At 36.6% G+C, this 25,547-nt stretch overlaps 1 protein-coding gene across 2 annotated transcripts; it reads right to left on the bottom strand.

Annotated features, from left to right (window-relative positions):
* Positions 1-4,513: 4,513 nt before the first annotated feature.
* On the bottom strand, positions 4,514-25,547 carry med14 (mediator complex subunit 14). Of its 2 annotated transcripts, XM_079820783.1 has the most exons (30): positions 25,164-25,476; positions 24,612-24,638; positions 24,123-24,228; positions 23,868-24,041; positions 23,654-23,783; positions 23,368-23,496; positions 22,623-22,730; positions 21,792-21,924; positions 21,562-21,712; positions 21,052-21,163; positions 20,621-20,746; positions 20,464-20,542; positions 20,225-20,384; positions 19,938-20,132; positions 19,042-19,176; positions 18,848-18,924; positions 18,134-18,294; positions 17,885-18,031; positions 15,605-15,696; positions 15,344-15,496; positions 14,883-15,152; positions 14,288-14,504; positions 13,769-13,894; positions 11,731-11,913; positions 9,348-9,574; positions 7,047-7,226; positions 6,609-6,716; positions 5,698-5,823; positions 5,343-5,532; positions 4,514-5,167 (listed from the first exon to the last, which is right to left on the bottom strand). In XM_079820783.1, exons 1-30 carry the CDS (start codon positions 25,331-25,333, stop codon positions 5,094-5,096), a joined length of 4,266 nt encoding a protein of 1,421 aa, XP_079676909.1. In that variant the 5' UTR covers positions 25,334-25,476; the 3' UTR covers positions 4,514-5,093. The 2 variants fall into 2 exon arrangements, with proteins under 2 accessions (XP_079676909.1, XP_079676910.1); XM_079820784.1 differs by lacking the exon at positions 13,769-13,894 and having other exon boundaries at positions 25,164-25,547.

Below are 25,547 nucleotides of genomic sequence, written 5' to 3'. Positions count from 1 at the left end.
GACGTCAGCCCATGGGAGGTAGGCTATATTACATAACTTGAGCAAATCATTTTAGCAATACTACTACTTCGAATAACTCAATTTAAACAGTATTTTTTTTAATATAAATACTGCTTTATATATATGTGTATAGCCTCCAGTATTTTAAATGTATAACTATGATACATAAAATGTATCTTAAAACTTTAACATGTAATTATATATATATATATATATATATATATATATATATATATATATATATATATATATATATATATATATATATATATATATATATATATATATATATATTCGATTAACAGCTTATTGATTCTGCAGCATATCAAATATGTTTGCATAATGACCAATACATTTTAAACCAACATATACACTTCTCCTGATCACCTCGTTTGAGTTTATTTTGTGACAATGGCCAGGAGACTATACATTAGAAGGGTGGAGATATGAAATCATGTGATGCTGATGATCACTGCTAGCACCATCATGTACAGATTGGAAAGAACATGTGCAACAGTCACTTCAAGTATGCAGATGCATTATAAAAGACATTATTGCATTTTTTAAAGAAATGATCCTCTGTTACACTTTTCTTTTAAGGTGTCATTGTTACAGTGTAATTATATATTTAAGTACTGAGTAATATTTATTAACAACATGTACTTATAGGGTTAGGGTAGGATTAGGGTTTGGTTGAGGGTGAGTTGCATGCAATATACTGTTATTACTATGGCAAGTACATGTAGCATGTAACAAGGACACCTAAACTAAAGTGTTACCAAATTTTCTATATCGTCTCTAAAAAATATCTAAATTGTTTAAGATAAATCATAAGTGGTAGTACTCAGAATGTAAACTTTTTTCTTTATGACAACACATTTTCAAGGTCTTAAAAATAGATCTGCATCACATGATCACAGTCTTATCTGTGGTCTATACAGATGAACAAAATCAAATGACACTCTAAATGATCATTTTTCGAGAGAATCACTTTTATTCGGTGACCATTTCTCGCCATCCACTTGAGGCACTGTGGATCCAGCTGTTAGGAGGGGTTAGAGACTTGACTGGATTGAACTCTCCGCTGAGCTCTTCTGAGATTGACAGTACCGTTGATATCATGTTTTGGGTTAACTCTGACACCCTGTGAAAAGTAAATCCATTATTTATGCAGGATTACTTTCTTCGGATTCTAACAAATGGAACCAAAGCCATTCTCACCAGCTTAATTGATGTGCTGGCAACTGAGGATCCAGCTTGGACCCATCCTCTTTCGAAAGAGACATCTTCAACAGCTTAAAATTGGCCTCAATATCCTTTCTTATGATGGATAATGGCAAAACGTCTTTGAAAGACTTAAGCACTTGCTGTAACAGAAACCAAAAAAATGGAATGTTGTACAGAATCAAACTTTTTTTATGCTTTTTATGGACCGATTATATTAAGTAAATGAAGATTTAGTCAAACAAACTCACATAAATTGCTGATAGCTGATGTGCGATGTACTTATGACTGCCCAGATGCTTCACATCTTCATTTACCTGCTGACTGAGAACCAGAAGCTGGTTCAGCCTCCCAATATAAGGAAAATAAGCTGGAAAGATGAAACATTTCTAATCAAACGGATTACCCGGCTTTGCTTCATTAAAACCCCTTAACTGTCACCCCCCTTTTTGAGGATACACATGAAAATGCACAATCCAAACTTAAAAGGCTATTATTCAAGAATTCTTTGGAATATAGACCTATAGTTTGGTCTTGTTTTAAAGCAGACACTCTGCAGATTATTGCTGAATTTAATGCATTTCAAAATATTAAAGTATGAAAAACTAATTTAAATTTACTGTGAATAAAAAATACTGTACTAATATTTTTTATTTTATATAAAATATATATTTTACAAAAATGTTTTAATCTAAAATTACTATAAAATCAAAGCCATATGTCAAACCAAGTTGTGTTCCAAATTTGAAGTTGATATCACAAAAATTGAAGTTCCCATGAGATATTGTTTAGGCGCTGTACCACAAATAGCCACCGGGTGTCATTGAAATTCCATTGATTGTTTTTTAAATGCATTTTCCTGTACATTACTGTCCAAATGTCACTTCCATCACAAAACGGTCACCAAATATGGAACCTTGAGACTCAGACCTTTCCGACGATATATGTTTTGTCAAGATAAGAAAAGATTTTGATTATAAAGTAGTTAAAATAAATGTTGTAATATGAAACATGACACCGCCCACTATAGGGGAGGAGCGCGCTAGAATAATTTAAAGTACCATTTCCATGGTAAAGCAATGTCCAATTTCAAAACGGGTTTCACAGGATGAATTTTGAGTTCGTAAGCTTTCGAATGATACCTAATTTACTTACTCAAATATATAATACGAAAAAAGGCAATCAAAAAAAGAGTGCCAGGTGTCCCGCCAGCAGAACAGTGACAGTTAAGAGGAAAACACTACTTTATATGTGTAAATAAAAAAAATCTTCCTCCACTTAGAATGTGAGACTCTAGCATTTTTTAAAATATGTATGTTTGTTCATGTTAACATAAATGTAGTATACATGTATTAAGGAAGCCAGCTCGCTAAATGTTTGTAAAAGAAAGCTAAAAACGTATTTATATTAGCATTTAACTAGCAAATGACTTTTCTGAAGCATTCTATGTATTATGTTGTCTTCTTAGTATTATTAGTTTTAATTTGAAAATTTTTGTTATGCATTTTATGTATACTAATTTTATTTTTTATTACCATGAAGCGAATTTAATTTGTACTTTTTTCATGTGAAGTACTTGGTGCTTATTGTAATGCTTTTTTATTGTGGAACAATTAAGCTGCATTTCTAGCATAAAAGGTGAAATACAAATAAAGTTTATTATTTATTATCACCCAGGTAGGGTCTCAACCATTGGGTGTTAATGTTACAGTACCGCATTCCAAAATAATTACCATTCTAGACAATTATTCTACTTCTGTGGTCTCACCATCTGAAAGCGATTTTTCCAGCATGTCAATAGGGCTGCCGTGTATCATATAAACTTCCACCCGAGGGAATACAGCAAATAAATTTATAACATCCAAATATTCCTAAAGAAATGGAAATAAATAGGAACACATTATCCAAAAAGTATAATTTTTGTGAAGAGGAATAGTTAGTTGTTTATGTTACCTCAAGCTGAAGCACCGATTCAGACGATTGTTCAAGGCACTGGTTCATCTGATATATTATCTCAGCCCCTATTGACACAACCAGATTCAGAGGTTGTGCATATATTTGATAGCAATTATACTCATTTTGGTTTACAGTAAAGTTATTGTCATCATTATAGTCTTAAGCTTACCTTGTTTCTTAAAACTTTCAGACTCCTCAGGACTAGTGTCCTGTTTAAGCTGCTCCTGAAACTGCTAATGTACATTAGATGTTTGAATGTTGAGACAAACACACAAGTATATTGAGTGTTCAAAGATCTCAGCATCAGTGTAAGTGTCTCACCTGATGGACCTGAGATCTGATCAATAGATCCAGCTGACTGCAGAGACACAGCATCTCCAGTGCCACCTGCTCACTGCTCAAGTGAATGGGCATCATGGGCTTCCTCACGCACACCTCAACTGTAAACATTCAACAACCGAGAAATAAAACATGAACGTCTTCATGTTCAGTCAGATGAGCATTTCATAAAAAAAAAGAAAAAGCAACTATTATTGAAGAGACCGGCATTACCTTTGAATTGTGAACGGTAAGAACAGGGTTTGCAAAGCGGATCCGTCAGACTCACAGCTGCCATTGTCACCGTGATACTGCCACCAGTGACACAGATTCATTTGATTAATAGTGACAATATTGGTTTATTTATCCATTAATGGCGTTTGTTACTCTCATCATTGCAAAGGGTTATTTCAGCGGTCCTCCTCTCCATACTGTTCATTCACACCGCGGCATGAGATGTAAATAAAAGGCGTGGTCAAAACGACGAGAAACCACCGAAATGTAGGCTATCGGGTATTTTTACTTTAACGTTGTGTATTTTTTTAATTAATAGGCTTTTAACGTTTCTCAGTTGCATTATTTAGGTCAGGAAGGTTTACAATTTTCTATAGAGCGCTAGTGAAGAAGTTCGTTTATAGAATTGTCACGTGAAACCGGTTACTTTTCAATGCGCTTTTCAGGATGGACCAATCACAGTTGTTTGTGGTTTGGTTGACGTTTTTTTGAGCATTTTCTTTGGAGCATTGTTTTGTATAGCTTAATTTTTACCCCTCAGGACTAATTTCTAATAGATCTAAGCTACCAAATAAATGTAACGACACGTCATCCACACGTTAAATGACGAAAATAAACCCCTCTGGCAAAGGGATTAACCTTTTACTATTCTATAAATGTTTTTTGAATAGATTTCCATGATTATGATAACAATTGCACCTGCAGTGACAGGATAACAATTTTGTTCTCTAAATACATTTCATTTCATTTGAGCAAAAAAAAAGAAGAAGAAGGAATTATTAAACGAAAGTGTGGAGTTATTTCCAATGTTTATTAAATAGTAATAAACACAGACAAGGAAAAAAATGAGCTCTTCCATGATTCCAATGAATTGCAATAAAACACGGCTTATTGAGGTTTGTCACTCATATTTCAAGTGACATAAAAAACCAAAGAAATGCAATCAAAACAAACATTAAATAATAGTATAGTGTGCTGATAAAGAAAACATCAATACTTACACAGTACTGATATCTTGTATTACAAAAAAGACAAGATTTTTTCTGCAGTCTCAAATAAAAAAAAATACAGCTGTAGTTAAACATTTTTTCTATCACAATCATTTCCGTAAGAAGTGCATCTCAAAAAAATAAATGCGTCAGCAGAACTTTGCCAAGCTATTTTTTTTAAAAAAGAAGTCCTGCTTTTGTTACAATTTTTAATTTACATGCTTCATAATACAATAAAAAAAATGTTCCATCATATTTCTGCTCCCTTTTTGACAATATGATACACCAGCAGAAGAGTCCATTGGCTGCAGCAGAAAACCTGAATCTCCCCAGAGTTAGGGCTGAATTTATTAACTGATAAGTCTTGAGAAGTTATGGCCGTCCACCAGGGTTCAGCGTAAGATTAGCCATAAGCTCATGAACTGCTGCAAATATTGTGCACTCCCCTGTTAGAAAAAGGTTGGAGTTAATATTGAAATGTGAATGAAGAAAAATAAAATGTACCTGAGAACTATTATATACTGATTTCCATTTCAACAAAAAAAAATCATATTAAATAAAACAAAAAGATATATCTGAACATTTAAATAACACTGATCTATATAAGAATGCTGTGCGAACCTGATCGTGGTGGATGGTGCTCATTAAACCTCCTGAGGATGGAGCTGACCATCAGGGCCGCGGCTCCCGAGGAGCTGTGCTGGCGGGGGATATCGGCCTGTTGGGTCAGTCCAGTAGCCATATCGTACACAATGGGCACTATGATGCTGATGGGCTCCTGGGGTACCGGTATCCTTTGGGTCAGCTGGAGCTGTTAATAGAAGTTAATACATGTTGGGAATCAACAGTAAATTCAAAACAGATCAAACAGCAGTAGTGCAGGAATTGATTTTATCCATGAGGATAATTGGTTGTATACTAAAAGTGGGCATAAAAAAAATTAAAAAAATCAGAAAGGAGTGACTAATTCACTTACAAAAAAGAGCATCTTGGTCTTCAGCACCACAGCAATGGTTCCTGGAGGGGCAATGGGAGGAGCGCTGGGTGGGATGGTCAGACAAAACTGCACATTCCAATTCAGCTGGGCCGCTTGGTCTGGGAACTAGAGGAAAACGATGGACAGATTAAAGTTTGGGGTCGGTAAGATTTTAAAAATATTTTTGAAAGAAATCTCCATTTAAAGTAATTGACTTCTTGTCATTTATTCCTGTGGTGGTAAAGCCGAATTTTCAGCATCATTACTACAGGGTATTCGTGCAGTGTGCGCATGTCAAAATATTATATCCTATTTGAAATTTGTGACATATACCCTCGGTTTCACAGACAAGGCTTAAACCTAGTCCCAGATTAAAATCCATGTTTGAGCAGTTTTAACAGAAAGCAACTTGCACAGACATATTTTAAGATATTGTTTTCTCTCAAGATGCACTTCAGTAATGTTTTTGTCTAAGGCACGTTTATAAAAAATGACCTAAATGTCCTAATTGAACTAAGGCTTAATCTAAGCTCTGTCTGTGAAACACTTTATTTAGCGTTGTAAACAGCATGTTAACACGGTTTCAGTCAGAATGAAATAATTCCGATTGATGAATACGAACAAAGTGTCCATGTAAATGTGGCTAGTGTCACATGCTCAAGAAACATTTCTTATTATGATCAATATTGAAAAAAAATTTTTTTGCTTCATATTTTTGTGGAAATCCTTATACATTTTTTCAAGATTCTTTGATGAATTAAAAAATTTTTTTCAAAAGAACAGCATTTATTTGACATTTCTTTACTGTCACTTTTGATCAATTTAATGTCTTTGCTGAATACAACTATTCTTTGAAAAACATTTTTTGAATAGTAGTGTGTGCATATGAAATAAACATAATTTGTGCTTACCAACTCCAATTTCATGATGCGAACACAGTCTCTGAGTATGTTGGTAGGAGCTCCCAACAGCTTTGTGAAGGCATTTAGTGTATTGTATTTAAAGGGTGGTCCTGCAACCTAAGGTGAAAGTGAAAGTGAAAGAGAATGACTTGCAATTGCATGATCGGAGAATACCTGGCTTGATTTCACTTGGCTCAGTCCACTTGGCTGAGTGAACTGATTTTCTTTAAAAAGGTTAAACAAATTCTGCACCACTAATTGCACCAAACAGAATAGCAAAATGTATGTGTTTTTAAGCAACTTAAGCATAGTATGGTTGAGCCAAAGCCCATACGGGCACTCAAACAAACAGGTTGCAATTCTGTCTGCTGCCACTTTCCTAAGCATACTAAACAAGAGGAAATTTTAGCATCACATCAAATGATAGTTACTGAGCTAATTTCCTACCCTGGTCTCAAAGAACTTCTCCAGGACCTGTAGCTCCTCCTGCGACCAGGGTCCAGTGTTTTCTGGTGTAACTTTTAGCTGCAGAGTCTGGTAGGATTTGGGGTTGAGAGCCACTCTACATTTAAGCACGTCCGTCTTAAACATGATGACGCCTGGTTCATTGGAGTTCACAATAGTGAGCTGCGAAGAGAAAGTCAAGTGGGATTCAAATACACTATACGAGCAGAATCATTCGGATGTGGAATCATTCTCAAATGATGTGATAACTAAGGCTGGGTATTGACACAAATTTCAGTATTCAATTCCGATTCACAAGCTTGCGATTTGATTTAATTCCAGTACAATGTGATTCAATTCAATATAGATTGGTAAAGAACATGGCATATTTTCAGGATTTACAGGATGACTCCTCTGACTGTTGGTACTACTACATTACTATAATATCAAAAGGTTAATATTAACTGTTTTGTATACAAACACTTACATTTTATAATAATAAAGTTATAATACTAACTTTATAATTACATAGTGGGAGACCAAGGATAGCATCAGTAACTCAGTGGTTGTTTATGCTAGATCTCACTAAGTTTGATACAAATAAAACTCACTTGGATGTGTACTACACAAACCACAGATTATGAGTTCATATAAATACAAAGAGATTGTTATGACCTACCCCACTACTGGGGCGAGTTGTAACACTAGCTGGGGATAGATGTAACTGAGGTAATTTGCTGAAATAAGATCCACACTTCTAATTTGTGCAAACACTTTATTAAAGAACAACTAATAATCAGTTTTAATGTGAACAATTTAAAAGTGACATTAAATTGCATTTCTTTTAGGACTTTAAATTTAGCTCAAAAACAATTGCCTTGTGTATTTTTGTGAGTGTCCGTGGGTGTGTCCTGTATTCCTGTCACATGAGGGTTCAGTAATTAGCTATGTTGCCAATCCACCTATTTTTATGAGAATTCTGGGATATCAAAAAAAAACTCTGGATGGAAACGCCAAATTGTGAATGCATTCTAAATATCAGCAAAAAAAAAAACATCAGCTCAATTGAGGCGGATAATGTTTTTATCCGATAAAAAGACGTGCATAAACTACAATGGAAACATTTACCACATAAATTCCTTGATGCGCAACAAAAAAACTTGCGTGACTTTGCCTCAACAGAGGATATGATTGCCAACTGGAATCATTGGAATCATCATAAGTGGTTAGTTGTAAGATTTTTAATGAACCGTTACAACTAACACAACCCCAAAAAGCCATAATATAGCTAACTTTTTTAGCATGTGGGTTTGAAGTTAGCATGAATGCAAAGCATCAAATTCAACTAGAGAAATGGCTACTTCAAGTTATGCGAGTCAAATAATTGTATCTACAATACAATATTTAAAAAAATACTTTTTTTTTGGTAATAAAATCTACAGTGCTGTTCAGAGTCATATACCACTTATCTTGTGAGCTCAAAAATGAGATTGGAATATATGATATTGATGACATCACAACAGCTCCTTTCTGACTTTTCAATCTAATACTTCCCAGTCTCCTCTATGTTTCTACTCCAATTCGTAGTGTGTGTGTGTGTGTGTGTGTGTGTGTGTGTGTGTGTGTGTGTGTGTGTGTGTGTGTGTGTGTGTGTGTGTGTGTGTGTGTGTGTGTGTGTGTGTGTGTGTGTGTGTGTGTGTGTTTTTTATATAAACATTTAAAAGGAGGCTGTCATAAAAAATGATGGAATTATATATACATTAAATCTTGAAGAGCAGTAAAAAAATTAAAGAATATGAATATGGTCCATATATTTAGCAAAATACTAATTTAAAAATAATTTTTCTAGCTGACTATCAAGTTTATGGTCACTGAATGCCTTTTCTGAGGTAAATGCAACATTACATGTCATTGTTTACAAGGCGTTTTATTTACATCTTTCCACGGTTGAAACTGATTGAGCGATACATGAGACATGATATGGGTTTCGGTATCTTTTAATATACCTGTTCATTTTATTTTGTGCTGTAACTAGCGGAAGAGATGATCAGTTCATGTGCACGTCTTGCTGCTGCTTCGCTAGATCTGTCACAAAAGTAATAAAGCTTATTTGCGATTTATTGGACGGGAGGTGCGCTACAATGTTCCATTCATTCATCAACTGAAAACAGGATGGACTAAAAGATCAATCCTTGGGATTTAAGAATCGATATTGGTTCATAAAAAGGAGAACCAATTAAAATCGAGAAACCTATATTTTTTCACCCAGCCTTAGTTGTAACATGTTAACAGTTTCTGACTCACATTGGGTTCTAACTGGATGATTCTCTGTAGGTGTCGCCTCATGATGACAGAGCCAAGGAAGCGCTCCAGAGGTGAGCAAAGGTAGCTACCCGCCAGCCCTGGCACTGGGCACGGCATGGGTGAAGGCAGAAGCAGCACATGTAGTTTGCTGTGGGTGAGGATGGTGGGAATAGAAGCAGCCCAGGACCGTTGTGGCAGTTTACGAGGAGGGGGCATTGCCTGTGAACCTACACACACAGTGATTAAACAATATGCAGTAGCTGAATTATGTCAAAGGAATACTCAAATGTAAATGAAATGTATTTTATTAACATCAAACCTAGTGAATAATAGTAATTATCGGGTTAATCTCACATACACTGTCAGGAAAATGTCTGGATAATATTTTGCCCTAAAATTAAAATCTTTTTTATGTAAAATTAACTGTCTATAAAAAAAAAAAACCATCAAGATATTTTGCATTGTAGGATCATTTTCCAGTCAAATTAAGCACAAAAATTCTAACTGCAATATTCTCATTATAATTTCTTATTATCCAAGTTGAAAACAGTTGCAGGGTTTTTCCTGGGTCAAAAATGGTCTTCGGTGGTGACTGACAGACATGGTCATCCATACACACACACACACACACACACACACACACACACACACACACACACACACGCACGCACAGTAAAAAAGTACCCTACCCACGTGATCTGCAAGCGCAATACTGACAATACATTTTAAATAAATTCAAAGAAAGTTTGTAACTTTTGCTTATCTTATTTTGATCCTACATGAAAAAATACTATAATATATTATAGTATATTATAGTAAAATTACTCTAGTAAATACTATAGTGTTTTTGAACCGTACTATAGTAAAGATACTACAGTAAATTAACAAAGTGTAGTAAATACTACAATATACTACAATTTACTGTAGTACTTACTGTATACACTATAGTATTTACTAGAGTAATTTTACTATAATATACTATAGTATTTTTTTCATGTGGGATACCTTGATGTTTGTTTTTGTTCCTCATTTTTACACTATTTACTGATAATTGTTTTGGTGTATAATCATATCAATATTAAAAAGTAGTATTAAAAAAATGAACAAATAGCCTAATTTTCTGCCATTTACAATTTAATTAGCTAACTAACAACAACTTTGTTCTGGGTTCACCTCACTCCAGTCTAAACTAAATGATTTTAGGCTATTTATTTTACTACACATTGTCCACATAAATAAGCTGAAAGACTGTGGATAATTCAAACTATAACTCTTACACCCACTCTTGCTAAAGTGGGTAAGCACACTTGTGTTCTCATTTCAGGTGTTCTGAGAAAATGATTAAACGGATTCGTGAGTTCAGTGTTGGACAGATCAGTTGTTCTAACCAGTCGTTAAAATGATTCGGTTCAAAGGAGTCATTAGGTGGCGAATCGGACATTAGCAGACGCGCTGTGTGTGAATCCCGTCTGTTAGAACATCGCAAAAGATTTGTCAACACACAGAAAACACTTCATAACGGGATACGGTTTGTTTCCCGTTTATTGAAAGTATGGTTTATGTCCGCTGGTCAGAGAATCAGCCATTTTTTTTTGGAGCGCATTTCACACCCAGGAAAACATCGTCTGATAGCGCCACATGCAACATGGATTCGGTCTTCCGACCTTTTGATTTTGATTAACGTAATATGTGTAATATTAGAAAGCTAAGAATGCTTATTTTGAAGACAGAGAGAGTGCGAGTGGGGGAGGAGCTCTGATCGTTCTCTCTGTCACTCAGTCACAAGCGCAGCATCTATTCTACATCATTCATAAATCACAATAACTCATCAAATAAAGCTTTGGCGGGACAAAAATTTGTTTTGGCGGCGGCCAAAACATTTTCAATGTAGGAAAAACCCTGAGTTGTACTGCTTAATATTCTTTTGTACTGCTTAATATTCTTTTGTAACATTTTAAAATGTCTTTACTGTAACTTTCCTACCACAAGTTAATGCGTCCTTGCTGAATAAAGGTATTAAAGGGATAGTTCACCCAACATTTCTAATTCTGTCATCATTTACTCATCCTCAAGTTGTTCCAAACCTGTATGAATTTCTTTCTTCTGCTGAACACAGAAGAAGATATTTTGAAAAATGTCGTTAACCAAACAGTTGATGGGCCTCATTGACTTCCATAGTATTTTTTTTCTATGAAAGTCAATGGCTACTGTCAAATGTTTGGTTACCCATATTCTTCAAATTGTATTCTTTTGTTTTCAGCAGAAGAAAGGAATTCATATAGGTTCGGAACAAATTGAGGGTGAGTTGTGGGTGAACTATCCATTTAATTTCTTTAAACGTGTTTTAATAAGACAGATCTTTCTTTAGACTCTATGGACTTACTGGTACCAGCTCGAGGGGAGTGGGATGGGTCTGGAATGGGTGAGTGCAAAGAAGGGTTGCCTGGTGACATGCCAGTGATTCGTGCACCAGGGGAGGGTCCAGGAACCTGCGGGGAACCTGGCCAGGGGGCAACTCTTGGGCTGACGGACACCATTGTGTAAGGTGAACTGGGGTCAAGAGTACCTGCAAAAAAGAAAAAAAAGAAAGAAAAGCATTTGGACCATAATTCAACATCTTGAAGTGGGCAGCCATTTCCATCGACAATGTACACAATGCAGCGGCACGGGAAGTGAGGGTGCTGAGGGTGCTGCTGCAGCACCCCCTGTTTTTTTCGTTGCGCTACAACTGTTTAACTGCTGGGAAGACATTTTTTTATATTATTATATACTGAATATTTATATTTATACTGGAATATTTGGGATTTGACTATGAAAAGAGACAGAGTTTTGAGTTATTCAAATCGAATCAAGATGTGTATTAACCAATCAGATTTGTTGTTGCTTATTACAACGTGTAACGTTACCTGAGGGTTGTAATTTCAGTTATATATACGTGAATACGAGCATGTTGCAAAAGAGAATTTGGAGTTTTTGAAAAACCCTTAAATTAAATGTTTCAAGGATGAGCGTGGATGATTTACTGCCACCAACTCCATGTCCAACTCCACAGCCGGCGGCCCTCGTCAACGGGGTAAGATGCTGTTTTTTCATAAATACGACACCATGTGTGCTTGTTTATAAACTCCAGTCACTGCCATGCAGAATATTTGTATAATATTAGTCTCTCTGGTAGTGATTTGTGACGTAATCTTAAAAACAGCAGAGGGGCTTGCAAAATATGGCCCATTGCTTTAAGTCTGGTTTAGTGGTTGGCCTGGTTTAGTTTGTCAGCCGTTGCTGTATCTGAACCGGTTGTAGAGTAAAGCTTTCGCATTTCGCATCTATTTCTATCTGCTCTTCGAAATATTTACCATTGCCAATTTAAGTGATTAAACTGATACATAAGCCTACTTGTTAATGCTGTTTCTATTGTGTATCATGGGTTTGTCAAGCCGGGTTTTACAATTCTTCTTGTGTGCATTGTACCGCTATATCATCGTTTTGGCTTTCTGCCCTGTGTGGGGTTCTTAGGTTAAATCATTCAATCATAAATGGGATACGAGTACATAGTATGATTTTAAAATGATACAATTGTGGTTTATCATAAAGTGTAGTAAAAACAAGTGACAAACAGACTGACAGCCGTCTCAACCTCCGCGGAGTGAACATCCACATACACTTGTCTATGGAGTGGCCTGAGAGCTCTCAGATTTCATCAGAAATATCTTCATTTGTGTTCCGAAGATGAGCGAAGGTCTTACAGGTTTGGAATGACATGAGGGTGAGTAATTAATGAATGAATTTTCCTTTTTGGGTGAACTATCCCTTTAAGTAGCATAAGTGTTTTCAATATTGATTAAAGAAAAGGGTTTCTTGAGCACCAAATCAGAATATTCGAATCATCTTTAAAAATGCAGCTTTGCCATCAAAGGAATAAAATAGATATTAAAATAAAAATAAAATTAAAAATTGCTATTTTTAATTGTAATAATATTTCACAATATTACAGTTTGTATTGTATTATTGAACATAAGAGAATTCTTTAAAATAAAATTAAAATAAAAAACGTACACCCCAAACTTTTGAATGGAAGTGTACAAATATAACAAAACATTTAAAAAAAATCCAAATAAATAAAAAGTGGCAGCCCAATCAATCAGGCTGCATATTTTTTGTCTAGCATATAATTATGAGTATGATTTGGAGACAGATATTTTGTCTTTCCAGTCCCACCAGTCAAAAAAATTGAAAGAAGCAGGAAATAATACAAGAAACAAGTGCCCATTTAAGCAGACTACATCCTCCATGCAGAAGGTCGAGTGGTAGCAACAAATCAGATGTCTTTCACCAGCCCATCAAAGATTGAAAGCCCTGGACCGCAAAGGTAAGAAGGAAGGCTAATCAACAAAGCCCTGGATCCAGGCCTCCCAAACACTTACCATGTGGGCTGGCAAAGTTGGAGGTCTGCCCCATTGAAATGCCCAGAGAGGAGGGAGAAGGGGTGGGCCCAAAAGGAGATGGGGCCCGCAGAGCTCCACTAGGGGAATTGGCTGCGTGGATGTTCCCTGCACACAATTAACCAATCAATGGCCTCATCAACATCTGACAAGAGTTCCCTTTCTTGTACGCTCACTTTCACACACGCTGCAGCTAAAGCATGACAGAAGCTGCAGGCCCCGAATGGAGATGGCTGGGTGAACACGTGTATGACTGTGGGCATGCTTCTCTGTGAGGATGCACGTGATGGTGTCATCAAACACAGACTCATCAATAAAAGCATGCATGTCCACAGACAAGAAGAGCTGGTGGGACGCTTTTGCAATGATTGGGATACCAATGAGAAAATGTTTCCTTTCCTTTTGATTCCCCGATTCCATGGTGGCATGACCAGCACGGCACTGACAGCAAAATGACAGCATTTGACACGAGAAAGACACACATAAATACTATATATATACCTGGAGACTGCGTTGTCATCATGGACGGCGAGGGAGGCACGTGGTATGGATTGGGGGGCGATGTGAGGGGTGGGTACACCCCTCTGCCTGGAGGCTGTGTCTGGGTATGGGGCATGAAGGTATCATCCATGCTTATTGGGGACGGGGGATTGTCGTCCTCATTGACCGAGCGTCTGCGTGCATCCTGGTTACTATCCACAAACATGTTCAAGAACGTCTGTGGAAAATAATGGAAAAGTGACAATTACACCCATGCACACCTCTACTGCAGTGGTTATAGGAATAATGCAACCAAAAATAAAAATTCTGTCATTTACTCACCCTGTGTCCCAAAACCTATATGACTTTCTTTCTTCTGCACAAGAACACAAAAGACATTTTCAGGAATGTTGGTAACCAAAGAGTTAGGGTTCCCATTGACTTCAATTGTATGGGGAACCAAAACTGTTTGGTTACCAACATTCATCAAAATATCTTCTTTTGTGTGGAGAAAAAAGGAAGTCATGTCATATTTGGGATGACATGAGGGTGAGTATATGATGACAGAATATTTTGGGTGGACTATCCCTTTACTTGTACGATTTGCTCCACCCACCTTCAGTCCAGGTGCGGGGTAGAAACCTTCAACTATCTTGGTGTTGTCAAACAGACTGTAGGCCCCGTCACGGATAGCCACCACACCTCTGCTACGGCAGTAGATGTCGATGCAGTACATGTTGCGGAAGGCAAGGCGAATGTGAGTGGGTGACTGGGGCAGGATGGAGAAGCACTGGTACGCCGTATTGGTCCTTTGAGTGAGGCCCAACATGGGCACTGTGGGTAGCTTGTTGATGGCATTTAGAGGAGCTAGAGTGTCTGAGAGAATCTAAGAAGAGACAAGTATGTGAAAATATTAAAAAGCAGCTACTAATAAATACATTCTGTTTTGAAAACATACCGACAGTGTATATATATTTACCAACATAATTAATAAAACTGGCATTGACCAGTGACTGCTTGAATTTTAGTAAGTGAATAAAGTAAATAATGGTTTTATAGTCCAAAGGCTCAAGATACCTGTAGAAGTTGTACTACATTGGGTGTCTTGTTGAACATCTCTTGAAGTTGGTGGAGAATTATGTTGTGACAGTTGCTACAGCCTGAATTGGGCCCCACCGTCCCCAGGGCCAGATGGAAACGCTGGGTTACTGAATTCCACTGTATCGTCACCTAAAAGAAACAGTATGGATCTTGAAGTAAATAAATCCATTCTGGTTTAAACTAAATCACTAAATAAAGAGTTTAAGGTGCATTTTAATAAGATGAAAAGCTTTTTACCGAGCTGCCTTTGGTACTGCCATAGCATAGAACCAGCTTCCGATAATTATACAGTCGTATCTCTGAGAAAAGGCTCAAATAGGAGGGCATCTCTGGAAAATGGAGATAATTAATTTAATTACAAGCAATTCAAGAAATTCTTCAAACCATTCATAAGTCATGTATTTTCACATACCTATTTTACCGTTCAAAAGTTTGGAGATGGTACGTTTTTTAATGAGTGAGTCTCTTATGCTCACCAAGGCTTTATTTTATAAAAAAGTACATTTGTTTTCTATTTTAATACATTTTAAAATTTAATTTATTCCTGTGATGGCAACTGAATTTTCAGCAGTCAATAATCCAGAACAATCAGAATAAATAAAATTCATATGTACCACTTCAAACATAATGAATTGGCCAAATCTGGGTTATAAGGGGTGGTTTAAAACTTTTATAATCCGATTGAGAGGAAACACTTGGTCGGATTGAAATCTGAAACTGGAAAGTACTGCACATGTGCTATAACAGAGATGGTGTAATGACGTATGATGCGTGGAACGTGCTGTTGTTGTTGTTGAATGAAGTGTCATTTTTTAGGGCGTGGAAGGGGACGTTTTTACTGCTTGATAAATATAAGCAGCACGGCATAATGGTTCATGTGCTCGTTGTCTGTTAATTAGGACCCGAAACAGATAAATATTAAGTCTGACCATTAAAACAAAATCAATTTAATCAATGCAAACAGGAAACTATATATTTGTGCAGTTTGTATAAATTCTATAAGTTTCTGACATATAAACGCTCACATCAACCAAATCACGTTGGGATTAATCAATTGGAATGAATTAATTCAACAAAATAACAACAAAATGTGTCCATGTAAACATAGCTAGTGTCACATGATCTTACAGCAATCATTCTGATTTGCTCAAGAAAAATGACTTGTTATCAAAATGAAAACAATTGTGCTGCTTAGTACTTTTTTGTGTAGGTCAGTATCTCATAATCAATACAAAATGTTCAATTTGTCAGATAAATTATAATACAATGGTAAATAATAAATCACTTTAATAATTTAATATTACGACATAAAAGGAATAAAATAAGAAGTTACAATAACTCCTATGGCCGGTTTCACAGACAGGGTTTAAGCTTAATCCCAGAATAAAATGAATGGATGAACTAAACTAGAGCTGTTTTAACTGAAAGCAACTTGCACTGGCATATCTTAAAATATGTAAGTGCCATTGTTTTGTCTCAAGATGATCACCAGTAATGTTTTTTTCTAAGGCATTGTTTATAAAAGCAAATTATATATGTCCTAACTGAACTAAGGTTTAAGGCTTAAAGGGTTAGTTCACCCAAAAATGAAAATTCTGTCATTAATTACTCACCCTTATGTCGTTCGAGACCGTAAGACCTCCGTTCATATTCGGAACACAAATGAAGATATTTTTGTTGAAAGCTGATGGCTGAGAAAGGCTTCAGATAGGCCTCCATTGGCATTCAGTACACTTATACTCCCAAGACCGATAAAAGGCACTTAAAATGTCGTTACAAAGTCCATCTCACCACAGTGACTCTACAATAATCTTACGATGCGACGACAATAGTTTTTGTGCGCAAAAAAAAATCAAAATAACACCTTTATCCAGCTTGTTATTGCCTTCCGCGTGTGCCTCCACGACGCATGCGCGAGAATATGACGTAGCGCCGGGGTTCGGGAATCCATGAAATGCACACTCTAACCCCATTTTGAGCACTACGCCGAGACCTAAAGCACGATCAATGTAGAATCCAACAGCTGAGATACGCGCGTCTTCCTCTGATTGTAAACAAATCACTTCTGGGTCATCTGTCAGAACGCCGGATCTGCGTCATATTCTCGCGCATGCGTCGTGGAGGCACACACGGAAGGCAGTAACAAGTTGGAAAAAGGTGTTATTTTTATTTTTTTTGCGCACAAAAACTATTGTCGTCGCATCGTAAGATTATTGTAGAGTCACTGTGGTGAGATGGACTTTGTAACGATGTTTTGAGTGCCTTTTATCCGTCTTGGGAGTATAAGTGTACTGAATGCCAATGGAGGCCAATCTGAAGCCTTTCTCAGCCATAAGCTTTCAACAAAAATATCTTCATTTGTGTTCCGAATATGAACGGAGGTCTTACGGGTCTCGAACGACGTGAGGGTGAGTAATTAATGACAGAATTTTCATTTTTGGGTGAACTAACCCTTTAATCTAAGCCCTGTCTGTGAAACCGGGCCCAGTAATTCACCAGGTTAGAAGAGTTACATACCAGGTAAAGAGCGTGAGAACTCCAGCACACATTCATAAAGCTGACTAACGCTGTTCCAATCATTCAAAAACATCTCCACCACTTTCCTGCCACCTACTGGCTCCGATAGGGGATTCTCATACGTCAGGTAAACATGCCGTGTGGAAGCTGAATTGAAATAGAGAGAAAATATAGGAAAATAAAAAAATGATCAGTCACACATCACTGTATTGTTTTGAAAGCCATTAACAAACAAGGAATTCTCTTTACCTTGATCTTTGTTGGATGTGCTGTTTAGTGGGCAACTGGAGAAAATCAATTCTGCCACCCAGGTGCGATTATTGCGGCCCTGTAGTCTAAACGTGCAGTCCAGCAGGGAACGCTCTAGAGTTTTTCTCGTTTCCTCACTCACTCCCTTACAAGATGGAATTCTGAGAGAGGAGAAAAGCAATTAGTACACTTTTTTCAGTGTTTTTGAAAGAAGTCTCTTATGCTCATCAAGGCTGCTTATTTGATAATAAAAAAAGTATAAAATTATTATATTCTTAATTCATAGCTGTTTTCTATTTGAATACATTTCAAAATATAATTTATTCTTCATAAATCATTTTAATATGCTGATTTTTCACTCAAGAAACATTTATTATTATTATTAAAGTTGAAAACAGTTGTGCTGCTTTTTATGGAAACAGCAAAAAAAAAATTCAGAAAGTTAAAAAGAACAGCACTTATTTTAAATATAAACCTTTTGTTACATTATAAATGTCTTTACTGTCACTTGTGATCAAATTAATGCATCCTTGCTGAAAACAAGTATTCATTTCTTTAAAAAAAAATCATACCAACCCTAAACATTTGAATGGTACATGGGACAAAGGTGGCACTCGTGAACAAAAATAATTGCTATATACACATCAACCACATGTGACAGTATGGTTTATCAACTTCAGAGATTTTGAACTGACAGCCAAAGACAAATCTTACTTCAGAATACGTATGGCGTGGCTACAGCCGTCTCCTTCGACCTGAACTCCCTGATGAGGAATCTCCATATTTGACAACTGCGAGGGTCAAATATCGTTCAGTGAACACAATATGTGACATGTTTACAAGAAATATATAATACAATACTTCAGATAATAGAAGACTGCAGTCAACATCTAATAGATATACAGTACCTCACAGCGTAATCCGATGAGGGGCATGTTGGTGTCACACATAGCCACCAGGTGGGCCAGCTCCTTATTGAAGGCACACATCTCTCCTGACCTCTTGGGTTTCTTCGGTTCAATGGCACTTTGCTCTCCAGACAACTATAGAGTGACCAAAACAAGAATATTAATTACATACATTAAAAGAAACTGAACAACACAATAGAATATTAACTTTTTTCTGTATTGGGATGTACATCAGAGTGAAATGGATTATCAGAAAAAGAAAACAATTTTGGGGCGGGGACTTGGTTCTATTAATCGGTTGTTGATTGAATGGAGGCAGATCTGAATGCAAGCTTGCAGATGATTGTAAGAAATTGGTGGGGTTTAAGCAGACTAAATGATTGGAGAAGCCCAGCATATCTCACCACTGAGAAGTCTGTCACTTAAAGGGTTAGTTCACTAAAAAATTAAAATGCTGTCCTCACCCTCATGTCATTCCAAACCCGTTAGACCTTCGTTCATAACGTCTATGGAGGGATCAGAGAGCTCTCGGATTTCATCAAAAATATCTTTAATTGTGTTCCGAAGATGAACGAAGGTCTTACGGGTTTGGAACGGCATGAAGGTGAGTAATCAATGACAGAATAAAAATTTTTGGGTGAACTAATTTTATTTTATTTTTTTACAAAAATTAAACATGGATGAATTGCTGACAATAAGATCAATAACATGCCTTTAGAATATAGGATGGGTGAATTTCCATTTCATTCTGACTTAGCGACACTAGCCTCACCTCTTTAAATACAGCACAAAGTGGTTTAAGATGTTAAAGTAAAATATAAGAAATATTTTGGGTTCAACTGAGTAAGAAATAACGTTAAAGTATTCAGTTCAGTATATTTTGTTGAGTATCCCACCTTCCTCTTGGACCCAGGACGAGTCATTCGACCAGATGAAATGTCCTGCACAAGCTCCTCGAGGTTGGGCTTAAACTGCTGAAGCAGCTGAGCAGCAGGCAGCCCATCCTCACTCTCCATCTGACTCACAGACAGGAAGTAGTACTTATAATGAAGCTCTGTAGGATTGTTGGACACGTCAAACATCTCGACCACCTGAGTAAAGGCAAGAGTTAATTAATTAAATGTCTGCAATTGACAAAAATCTTTATCTGTGAGATAAGTAAATTAAATATTGAAGTATTTACAATGTAGTTTTGTGGGAGGCGGGTGAGTTTGATGAAGAGGCGATGTTTTGACAAGTTGCCCACAGGATGCGTGGTTAAGTTAGATAGATGGAGAGTGTCTGCACACAATGTGGGAAGATGTTTCACAGACTGTCGACATCTCTGCTCGCCCAACCAGAATCTGTTCAAAACGTAATAGATTAACATCAGCCACTGTTATAATACGAAACACACTAAGAACAGATAGCTTGACTGATTACTTCAGCTGTTGTAACCAGGTGACGATGCGCTTCATGTCATCGTTGATACTCTTTTCAATGTCGTCCAACATGGACTGATCTGGAAAGAAACCAGCATGGCAGGTTAAGTAGTTCAAATGATCAGATGTGGGTACAATCCAATAGATAAATGACTAACCGACTCCGTAGAGCATTGGCTGAAACATTCCCGAATGCAAATCGACAAATATGTGGAGGCACTCAGATCGCCCGCAGGGCTCCAGTATCGGTATGACTAGTGTGGGCAGTGCGGTCTCTATGAAGGCTGAAAAATAAAAACACAAAATGCACATGTGCATTATGCATATATAACAAATAATAGTTTTAACCTTAATGTGTTTTATAACTATTAACCTTAGTTTCCATGTCAGGTACATGTTTTCTAGTCGAAAGATGGCAGATAAAAAGAAAATTAACTCAATAGAATAATGTTTTAATTAGGGATGCACCAATATTAAAATTCTGCCGGATACTGACAAGATGATAATGTTTTCATGCTATGGCCAAAAAAGTGGCTGATATAAACTACAAATAAAATAAAAATCCATTTGAAATGGTGTAAATACTCACAGTTATCACTAGGGTTGCTACTTTTCAGGATGGCTTTGAGTTCTTGCAGTTTCTGATGCGAGCGGGCATGCACACTATCGATCAAAAGCTTTTCCACCGAGAGATGATCGATCTGAAAAAACAGCCCACAAACAGACCTAGTAAGCCCTCATACTCATTAAACTTTCCAAAGTTTGGGTTTGCTAACATGTTTTTGAAAGAAGTCTCTTATGCTGACCAAGGCTGCATTTATTTGATTAAAAATTCAGCAAAAACAGTAATATTGTGAAAGATTACAATTTATTCATGTGATTGTAAAGCTGAATTTTCTTCAGTGTCACATGATCCTTCAGAAATAATTTTCAAGAAACATGTCTTATTATTGTATTATATATATATATATATATATACACACACGGACACTCATTTTTGTTTTGTGTGAAACAAGACGATTATGTCGGCATGTTGTTCCAGCCCTCCTATCAATATCATTATAAAAAAAAGGATATTAGTTTAACCAGTGACACTCACCTTCATGGCTCTTTCCATTAATCTGGAATCACAGGCAGGCAGTGGAGGCTCATGGGAGATTTGTAATGGCTTGGAACCATCCGTCTCATCAATTTTAATGGTGACCTTGTGAACAGGTGCCGTGCCAGTCTTTCTACCTAGGACCTGTTGACTGCAAGGCAAAATTCATGAGATGCAACACCAAAAAAAAATTAAAATACACAAACTCTGTAGTGAATTTCGAAACTTACTTCCAGACTGACAACGTGAGGCACTTGGCAGGGAGATAGCGCTCCACCTGCACTAGATCACCCCACCGCTCTCTGATCAACATCAGAGTCTGGGAATGCAACACCTCCAGCTGTAGTGATAGGCAAAACGAGTCTGATACAAGTCATCAAGGAAACTGTTTTGATTTAACATTTCCAATTTATAGTTTTGATGACTTTAATTCTAAAAGTATTCCCAAAGTGACTATTGGTATACTGCAAAATATCTGGGCTGGTAAAACAAAAGCTATACATTTGATCCCCTGCAGCGGCATTTAAAGTGTATTTTACTCAATCTCGGTTAGATGGACAGGGAAATTCCCATTGATTTGTCACCAAAAGTCCGCCGGATGTTTCTTCCCATCAATTTGGCCTAAAAGCAATTTGTTGGATACAAACATGGAGGTTTTTCATATTTTCTCTCCATGCGATTCTTTGCAGCCTTTAGACACTCCCTACAATGCACTGGATTCTTCAATGGAAACCGAAAATACCTCTTAATAATGAATTCTTGCACCCGGGAACAATACTACTTGACACCATTATGACTTAAAGTTTTTCCTACTAAAGCAAGGCGCTATTTGACTCTGGTTGAGTGCATCCATAGCAGACTGGGAGACATAACAGCCTTTTTTCTCCATTTTCTCTGGTCAGGTAGCACAGATTTCTCTCTTCTTTTACTTTTTTTTTACTGCATAAAGCAGCCAAGACTTATTGAAAGCCCATTTTGCCAGTGATGAAGTACCCCTTTAAGCAATAGAAACAAATGTTCTACTAAAACACAAAAATCTTAGTCTTGAGCTGAAAGGATACGGAGGCAGCTGTACATGTCCTGAAGAGGCTTATCATCACCAAACAGACGGGACTGTACCAATTCGTGGATATAATTCACCTGCATGCTGTGAACCAATGCCCGTCCATCTAAAAAAAAAAATATATATAGAGATATGTTATTAATAAACATGAATACAAGCATTTATGAACATAAATAAATACACAAACCCATTTAAAAGTTTCGTTCAGTTTTTTTAAAATAAATAATATTTTTAAATTGGCCAAAAGTTACAGTTAAGACGTTTAATTTGTTACAAAAGATTAGTGTTTCCAATAAATGCAGTTCTTTTGAACTTTCTATTGATCAAAGCATCTAGAAAAAAAATGCATCATGGTTTCAACAATATTCAAAAACAGCAGCACAACTGCTGATAAGAAATGTTACTTGAGCACCAAATCAGCATATCAGAATGATTTCGGATTTCTTCATCTGAGTAAATGATGCTGAACATTTCCATTGCAGAAATAAATTACGTTTTATATATTAGAAAATAATTATTTCAAATTGTAATAACATTTCACAATATTACAGAATATTAATTTTTATAGTATTTTTTATCAAATAAAGGCAGCCTTTAAAAAAAAAAACCCATTAAAAACGACCTTGCCAACACCAAACTTTTGAACTATATAGTAAAAATATATTTATATGAAAAAGTTGGGAAAAGAAAGGTACATTCAGAGGGGTTCCATGATATCTTATTACACATTGAGAACGTCTTACCTCCAGTTTCCTTGTCTTCAACTAGAATCTCAAGTTTAAGAAGTCTCCAAGGGATATCAGGATCATCCCCCATCACTGTCAGAGTGGCTTCAAATTCTCCCTCAACTCGAAACTTCACTCGCCCGTTGGCTTGACACGTGAAGAGTTCATAGAAACAAGAAAGATCATGTATTGTAAGAACAAAACACAGCAAAAATATAGCATAAAATTGTTTGGAAATATATAACATACTTATTACAGAGCAGAATAATTATTTCCCTGTAGATGTGTAGCGCTTGGAACTTACCCACAGTTAAGTTGGCCAGTTGTGGGGGTAAGTCAGTGGTGACTAGTCGGTGTCGCAGGATTTGATTCAGCTGATTTAGTGTGGTCTGCTTCTCTGATTTGGTTATAGGGTCAGGAGGAATAATTTTGTCCTGAAAACAAATAACCCCATTGATGTTTATTTCCCATTTTCAACATCCACTTAGAGCTGCTGAGCACCATGTTTGACTACTCACTCGGATGCATGTGGGCAGACGTGGATAAGACCCTGTGGTAAGTACATCAATGGCGAAAGGGATGGCAAAACTAGGCAAACGAGCATGTACCAAGGCATCCCTGGCCAGTGATGCCAGTCGGTCAGCAGTGTCAACAAATAAATACGCTTGTTGGTCCAGAAATGAGGAGATCATCTGCAAACAGAGCCGAAAATGAGTACTACATAAACAAGAATGAAAATAACTCAGATTGGAGGTGGGAAATAAATCACATACCGCACATTTCTCCACTTTCCCAGCATTACTTGCCCATTTCACAAGAGCAAGCAGACGTACGAAGAGCTGTCGTGTCCGACTTGCAAACTGAACAATTTCAATTTTCCTGTAAGAGACGTGTTAAATCGGTTTATGTTTATGTACGCCAGGGGGTTTTAATTCAAAGACAGTATAGATAGAATATAGATAATAATAATAATATAGATAATTAAGATGTATTTTCTTGTATTAAAAAAAAATTATGCTGTGAAAAAAATATTATTATAAATATGTCTGAAGTATAATAAGGGAAATATTTGGTTTTTTTAAAAGTTATAATATTATGTTTATTTTTTCTACTCATAGTACTGTACTGTTAGATGTATTATTTATTGAATTTATTGTAATTCACTTTTATCTAATTCCTTACCAAAGTATTTATTTGTATTGTAACCAATTTTTTTTTAAAAATTGGAGATTCTAAATGTAAACTGTAGGGCAGTTTCTTACCTTTCCATGTCTGTTTTTCGTGGAAGTCTGTGAAAATCATAAAGATATGGTTAAATAATATCAAATGACAGCACAAAGCATTTTACATCTTACATCTAGACAACTTGGGAGAAGTAACAAAGATCAGAAAGCTACAGAACAAGGAAATGAGTGAAAATATCTGCATATGCTCTGATTAAAGCAACGCAATATACTTAGGGATATCAATATATCAACAAAATATTACAAAATAAAAGTTCCTGTCTGGGTCTCCCACAATATCCCAAATTAATCTAGGCTGCAATAAGTAAAGAGTAACTGCTGAAACCCAAGTCAAACATATTAGCTTTATGATAAATACTTATATATCACTTTGCCATGGTTAACAAACTAAAAAGTCACATATGGGTCAGAAATAGATTGCAGCAACACTTCCACATTATTTATTACCAACTTAAAATCAAGACTGTTGTAAAGTAAACATATGGACCATTGCTAAACTAAATCTAACTTTATTTAACGGTGCCTGACCAATGACCATTCAAAACACCAGCCTCTCTCTCGTGAACTCACAGCTCAGCCAACAGAGTGATCTCATGGTAGGTTCGCTGCAGCAGAAACTCGATCAGGAGGCTCAGACGAACTCCTTGAGTGGCCGGGGCTCCCGGAGGAGGCTGCGGGGCTGAGGTCGGACCCCCGGCGGGGACCAGTTGCCCGTCCGAACCGATCTGAACCGGAGCCATTTTAAATAAAACGGGAGCGGTGTACGGTTACGGGTCCGACCCTTTTTTTACTAGCGTTTACCACAAACTAGCCCGAAAGAATATTATTACGCGTACGTCCTAATGTTTATATTGTGCTGAAACGATTTCAACCCATGGAGAAAAGAAGAAATGAGCCTGTAACATGTAAGATATGGAGAGATGGAGCTCCGCCATCACCCACTGGAGCTGAAGC

The sequence above is a fragment of the Gobio gobio genome (genome assembly GCF_949357685.1).
Source record: "Gobio gobio genome assembly, chromosome: 7".
Lineage (NCBI taxonomy): Eukaryota > Metazoa > Chordata > Actinopteri > Cypriniformes > Gobionidae > Gobio > Gobio gobio.
The sequence above is the reverse complement of the archived record's forward strand: the minus strand, read 5'-3'. Positions and strand labels throughout refer to the sequence as shown.